The 7,500-nt window shown below is 37.4% G+C and overlaps 1 protein-coding gene across 8 annotated transcripts in view; it reads right to left on the bottom strand.

Moving 5' to 3' along the window:
- Nucleotides 1-4,418: 4,418 nt before the first annotated feature.
- The window catches only part of LOC125041650, a 67,049-nt gene continuing 63,967 nt past the window's right edge, over nt 4,419-7,500 (bottom strand). For all 8 annotated transcript variants that reach the window (XM_047636782.1, XM_047636788.1, XM_047636783.1 and 5 more), the window contains one exon: nt 4,419-6,560. In XM_047636782.1, coding sequence (XP_047492738.1) covers nt 6,402-6,560 — 159 coding nt within the window. In that variant the 3' untranslated portion in view covers nt 4,419-6,401. The remainder of the gene's footprint in view (nt 6,561-7,500) is intronic.

Below are 7,500 nucleotides of genomic sequence, written 5' to 3' on the forward strand. Positions count from 1 at the left end.
ACTAGATTGTGGGTTTTTCTACCAGAGTATTTGAGGTTATGATATGTGTAACTGAAATTAAACTCTACTAATTTGCTCGATTAAAAAAAAATATTTTGAAATTTGTATTGGACGACTTTATATTCCATATGTACCCTATTCCAACATATACACAAATACGATTCAAGACATTTTATAAAACCTATTCCAGTGAGGTAAAAAATGCTATAATATCCGTCGTACGTAGGCCTACCGTGCAACAAAAAAAAATGCGCGCCTTAAATCGCACTTGAAGAAGACCCGAATCAATGCGAAATGTCTTTGCTCCGTTTGCGAGGGTCCTTCCGCACCGAAGCATCCCGAGGTCCAGCTTCGGCCTGGTCTTCAGCCTTTCCCCTCTTGCGCTGAGCGGGAAAAGGGGAAAGGTTCCGCCTGTCTCCGGAACCCGTTTAAGCACCTGACAGGAGGAAGACAATTCATTAAAACCTGTAGCCAGAATTTCTTTTAGGATGGCTTGCCTCATCCTCAGACACACGACCTTCGAGGAAGTTACGTTCCCAAGAACACTCGCAATTTAACGATATTTCTTTTACTGCCGCCAACTCCAGGTAGCTGTGCCGATTTCCCGCGCTGAGAGTGGGCCCAAGCTCCATAACCGAAGCGCAGAGGTTGTAATACTGCCTTTAAGAGTATACTGCTGCACTATGTCTTTTAGCATGGGCGGAAGGCAAGACGCAAGTAATATCTATTTCCAGATGCAACTTATCAATCGCGACTGATGTTTGCGAGTAATTTACAGCTGATAAATAATTTATAGACAATTCAATTGGAGCCTTATATATCATCAACAAAAGCTATATTATCCAGCTCTAACGTAGGTCGCAAGCTGTCTGAGTGTATTTCTATCTCTGTGAACGTCCTCTAACACGCGGTTTGTGAGCAGTTTCTCATTTGCTCTGAACCTCAGTAATATTTTAAGCAAGTGTGACTTGGGGAATTCTTTAGGTCAGAGGTGTCAAACTCATGGTCAAATACGACCCTCGGGATGGCCATAAATGTCCCGCTGGCGAACAAGAAAAATGACTAGTTTGTCAATTTACTGTCTTCATAAAGGAAGGTAATAAATGATATGTTGGCCCTCAAGATGGTGGCTGAAAACAATGGACTCTCGGGAGGGGAGTTTGGCACCCTGCTTTGGACGGAAGGTTGAGTGGCTGCTCCAGCATCGGGTATCAGCCCAAAAGTACTATGATGGATGATGATAATAAGAATCAAAAGGTTTAGGACCCCCTCCCCCCTCCCTCTCGCCTTGATCTCCCTGGAAGGCGAATGGCGTGCGCAGTATTTAGAGAACACAAAAAATTCCTTTACCTCATTTCCCATTTCCTTCATGCCGTCTGAATCTCTTAATGGCTGAGATGACGTGTTTAGACGTGTTGCGCTACGCAAATTGCTCTTCAGTTTCGCTTCAGAAAGTAGGTACGTTACCCTTTTCATTTTATTTATTTATTGAAAAAATTCTGTCGCGTCAACATCCAAGGTTATTAGCGGCGTATTCAAAAAATAGCGATAGAGTGGGGTTCAATAAGGCGATGTTGTGAATTTCCTGAATGGTTAATGGCCAAAACAAATAAATGTGCCTGACATCAAAGGTCATACATAGTTATAATAAAGTAATACGGCGAAATAGGTAAAAATAAGTTAAGGATAGGGATAAGTGGACAGAAGGGGGGGGGGGGGGGGGAAGAAGGAAAAGGAAAGGAGGAGAAGAAAAGTCCATGCAAAATTAGTTGAGGCGAGGGCTGAGGTCCAAGGCAGGGGTGATCCCCTCCATTGGACCTCAGTCCCCGGTGACAAGGGATTGGGGGGAGGTTAGCCTTTTAGGGTGAACTGATAATGGAAATAGGTCAGGAAAGGTTGATTTTAATATAACAAGCCTGTGGATTCGCATAGATTTTAAGCTTGTTGATTACAAGACTAACATGTTATGTCCACCATATTGGTACTCTTCTTTTTTGATACCTCCCCTTCCTGTGCAAAAGGCTTTCTAACCAAGTTTTGTTGAAGGAGACGTCAGATTGCAACCAATGGATTTGTAATACTAAACAAGGTAAAGCAAGACTGAAAACTGAATCACTATCTTTGTACAAGATAAACAGACAGTCATGCACATTTTTTCCAAGATGTATTGGAAATAGCTCATCGGTCTATAAAGATTTTCATATTCGAAGCTTAAATCTAAACTTCATATCTAGAATTGCATAAAATTGAGACCATATATCCATGACCTCATGTTCTTTAATATTATTAATTTCGAGTCTTTATAATTGATGAAATATTGTATAAATCTTTCCCGTTGTAGCCTCTCATGTGGTGTTCACTCACACATTCTTCGATAAACAACATTTTCACGATAATGGTATCAGATTCAAAACATAGCAAAGGATGTTCAGTCCATGTTCATTACTTATGCCAGCAAAAAAATATGTTCAGGTAATTCTGCCTTTGGGTCTTTATTCCTTCCATTGGATATCTTTCATTTCAATAGTCAACATGTTTGCATGAAACTGGTATGACATCAAATTGTAAAAGAGTTTCGCATATTCTAACGAAGTTTCAGTCAACAGTTTAGTTTGGTAAAGAATTTTACCTAGAAGAGCTTGCCATCTGTGTTTGAAAAATGAAAAGATTGCTGGAGCTGAGCTAGGTATAACTGCTCAAACCTGGGTACTACCTAATAATTTTCCTTGTTAATTCAAGGCCTAATTCTGGCCAGTCCTCCGGTCAACAGGCTCCCTTTGAGAACTTACAGGACTCCCAAACTGGTAGTAACTTTCTTCTTTCAGTGAACTCAGGGAAACCTTATGCATGTTATGACATAATTGCCAGATTGGAATTCACGCCCATTACGATATTTCAAGATTTTGCAAACAATTACCCTATTATCGACTACAATAAAAAAGAAAATAAATGATAATGAATGATTAAACAAATATGCAATTTGCATGATTTTAGATACCGATTACAAGAAGGGATAGCCTTTCAATTTTCTTTGTGAATGTAGTGATTGATAAAAAAACTAATACAATACAAAACCCATTTACCAGTTAAAACAACAGAGCAATTGATAATACCAGCAATGCAAATCAAAAGTAAGTTACTGAATATCTCTGTACAAATTAACTCATCTCATCTCATTAACAACTTTTGCCAATTTCATTCATTATGAAGTTAGGATTTCATAACTCATGCAGACTGGCTACCAAACACATTCATAATCAAATCTCACCCAATTTATGATAAAAGTAAATCCATATGACAATTCTCAAATGCATCCTGCCCAGGGATTTCATTTAGCATGGAAAACACCACCGTCCATGCCCTAATTGCAGATAACCACGCCAGTGACTTCTTATGACTTACGCTAGAGAACAATCAACAAAAAGTAAGTGAATATTTTAGCGTGAAATTTATTACTCTATAAAGGCATACACCCCCATACACAAACATCCACATCAATGCACACACATACCCACACAAAAACATTGTAATTAATGGAATAAAGTGTTTTGAATATGAATTAAATTTTAATTTGTTGGTTGAACTACCATCAGCTCATCAAAACTAGCCTGCATTTTGAGAGACAGTGGTCTTTCAGTCATTTTCAAATTTTACATTTCTACGGACTTATTAATATGTACCTTCATTACCAAGTGTACATTAAATATATGCACATAGTCATATATACTTCTGTAGTGTAAGAACATAATAAGAAAATAATACTTTCACATCACTTGTAACAATCACTGGTAACCAAAAATCATCAACATTCTGACAAATTATGATTTTTTAAAATTCCATTACTTAAAATGAATCCAGCTAACTATTTCCCAAGGCCAAACTGTGTTTAGGCAATCTGGCTGTCCTGATGAAATAGATGGTAGGGTGGTATGGGCTGTAGGGCCAAAGTGCCTTATTGTTCTGCAGCACAGATCACTGTCAGCCCACCATGGTATTCTCTATTACAATCAATTTAAAGGTATAGTTGTTATAACAAAATCAAGAATACTGATCTTACTGATGTCCTTTTCTTCTAAGTTCTGCACAATAATTTTGTCCCATGATTCCGGTCAAAGAAGCTTGAAATTACTTTCAGCAGAGAAAAAAGGTATCTCACACACTCTTGCTGTAAGTATGGTCTACTACGAAATAGTGAGTCCTGCTTTCCTTCATTGTAGTTTTACCCTCTACAAATGTCAACATTGTCTATATGGCATTTCCTTAATCAGGCTATGTATGAGTAGCCAAGAATCTGACTGAATGGTAATATAATAATATATTAGTATGGAGACACTAGTTAACAACTGGTATCTTTTTTTTCTCCAAATGATCACATTTTTCCCAAACTGAATCTGTAAGGTTCAAAATGAAACAAAACCCTTTCTTCCAACTACATTTCAAATAACTGGGAGTACAACAGCAAAAACAACAACCATCTCATTTCCCCTACTTCCACAAGCAACACAAGGTGTAAAAACTCCAGGCCTACACAATAAACCCAAATCAAAATTCTACTCCATATTTCAAAGGTGACACCCACGTAAAAGAAGCTTTAATAAATCTTAAATAACTTTTCTATACATAGAATAATGATATGATTTTTTACAGTCTCACTATCATAAAATACACCTAATATTAGCTGAATTACTTTCCAGTTACACTGCACATACAATTTGAAAATGCATCTGTACAAAATAAACTTTAAAGTTAAGTATTCAAAAAAATAAATATTATATATAACATTAAACATTTCATGCTAACACAGCTTTGTGGAGACCTGGAGTGTTGACTACAGTCTAGTATGGGAATGTCACAGCATTATACTGATAGGGTCTACTCATTCCTGGGGATTTACTATAAAGGTTTTTCCATATGAACTCCCTGGGAATAGTTCACATATGGCAAACCCTAAAGTATGTTTCTTATTCAGCACAAAGATACTTCCTAAATCTACTCAGAATGCAAGTCAGTGAACAGCTTTTTACATCCTCTATTTACAGTGGAAGGATAATACAGCATACATTCATTTGTTTGCATACTGAGTAGTCAGTTGTTAGGAAATGATTGAATTTTACACTTATTATATGAGAAATTTTTATTAGGTTTACTAAAGCCATGAAAGGAGTGATCACTCAATCTCCTGACTGATTTGTTTGTTAAATCTAGTGCAGTCACCTAATCACATCCAGATCATGAGATTATAAAACTTAAATACAAATAATGGTTAAAACACACGATAATACAAAAAGAATATAATATAATGCTATCCCACTATAAAATTCAAACACTTATACTATGGAGACATTATACTAAATTATTCACACCATCAAATAATAATCAAAGAGAGATTACATGGAACATGAAATTCAACCTCACATCTCCTGTAACATCCACACTTGTATCAATATCCATATAATTCTTGTAACAACAGACAGTATTCTAATGTTAACTCAACTGCATAAGGAGTAGGAAACTTATTAACATCAACTGTGAATAACTTAATATGATTTTCCCTATATTCCACAATTTTAGTGATATATTTTAACAAGGCAGCCTATGAATAATTAGTACCTAAGCCACCCTACACCTTTGGTCACTTGGTTAATGCACCATAATGTGGATAACCTCTGACATCTGTGGGAGTCCTCTTAAAGCTGTGAATGCCAGTCTGTATCGCTTTCAGGCAAATTTAAATAAATTACACATTTCTGCCTTTATCGCTGCATTGCTCTTACTACAAGCTGACAGTACTCACCCTTTTCTGAGACAACTCTCCACTTCTGGCTATCTTTTATTATGGCCCCTATCCTTATAAAAACAGATGCAGTAATGGAAGCATTTTAACATATGTTTGGAAAAAAAGTTTAGCTATGAAACCTACGTCTGTGAAACTGTTATTGTTCAAATATTGCATCTGATCTCTGAAACAGCCAAAGGTGGCATTATTTCCATAAGTAATAATGGGCATGTAATACATACCCTAAGAAGAAAATTATGCCCTAGACCGAGAAATCATACTGAAATTAATCATGCCCTTAACTCTGAAAGCTCTGATTGGGGACCTAAACTTCACCTACAGATCATTATGACCTAGAAATTGTTGTTGTAGTAACAGTAATAGCCAAAGATTGTAACCTAAAGTAATCTACATTTTCATGGCATCTTGAACCTAAAGAAATTATGCATCCCACTAATGAGTTTTAAAAGTAAAGCTACAAATCATAGAATACTGATATCTGATAGTAGTCTATAGGGCTCATATATCCATAAAACTCTTATCATTATCTATTTTTCTGTGGTGATGGGGTGCAGTGGGTGGCAAAGTGCAGGTGTTAGTGGTGGTGATGGTAGCGGGAAGTGGTTTATGATGCAGCAGGCTGGCTGACATCAGTGCCTGGAGTGGTGGATGCTGGCACTGTTCCGCCATTGGCGGCATCCAGGGCAGCCTTCTCTCCTTCAGCCTCCTTGAGAGCCTCCTCGAAGTCCTGTGTGGAGTTGGAGCCTGAGCCTCCCATACGAGTCTGCAAGAAAAATTAGGCATGATAAAACTAGAATTCTCTATTTACACTGACAACTACACAGCACAAAAAAAAAAAAAAAATTTGCATAAAAATTAATTATTAATAATAGTAATGAATACATTAATAGTTATACTAAAAGAATGTATGAAAAAATATGTATACTGATGACAATCATGACAATAACATTAATAATAGCATTAACTTCCATTAATAATACTAATAACAATAAATAATACATTTTTTGGAAATTATTGACAAGTGGGAACTAACATATATTTTGAAAAAACAAAGCACAAACTCTCTTTGTTTTCTTTTCTTTTTGTTGTTTTGTTTGTCTTCCTTAACAGACTTTGAAGCATTGTGAAAACTCACAGTTAATTACAAGAAAAAATCAATGCACAACTCAATAACAGCACTGACAGCTTAATTAAAGGTGATGGCCAATCCCACTCTTTTGTCAAAACCGAAACGTGGGAAGCCCTATTGTATTTTCTACAAGGCTGGCCTAAGGGAGAGAGAGGCTTGGGGGAGACAGAGTAGAGTAGAGAGGGAGAAAGAGGGAGTAGAGAGAGAGAGAGGGGGGGAGAGAGAGGGGGGAGAGAGAGAGAGAGACAGAGAGAGAGAGAGAGAGACAGAGAGAGAGAGAGAGAGAGAGAGAGAGAGAGAGAGAGAGAGAGAGAGAGAGAGAGAGAGAGAGAGAGAGAGAGAGAGAGAGACAGAGAGAGAGAGAGAGAGACAGAGAGAGAGAGAGTGTATGAGAGAGAGAGAGAGTGTATGAGAGAGAGAGAGAGTGTATGAGAGAGAGAGAGAGTGAGAGAGAGAGAGAGAGTGTATGAGAGAGAGAGAGTGTATGAGAGAGAGAGAGAGTGTATGAGAGAGAGAGAGAGAGTGTATGAGAGAGAGAGAGAGTGTATGAGAGAGAGAGAGAGTGTATGAGAGA

The sequence above is a fragment of the Penaeus chinensis genome, chromosome 31, assembly GCF_019202785.1.
Source record: "Penaeus chinensis breed Huanghai No. 1 chromosome 31, ASM1920278v2, whole genome shotgun sequence".
NCBI classification, from domain to species: domain Eukaryota; kingdom Metazoa; phylum Arthropoda; class Malacostraca; order Decapoda; family Penaeidae; genus Penaeus; species Penaeus chinensis.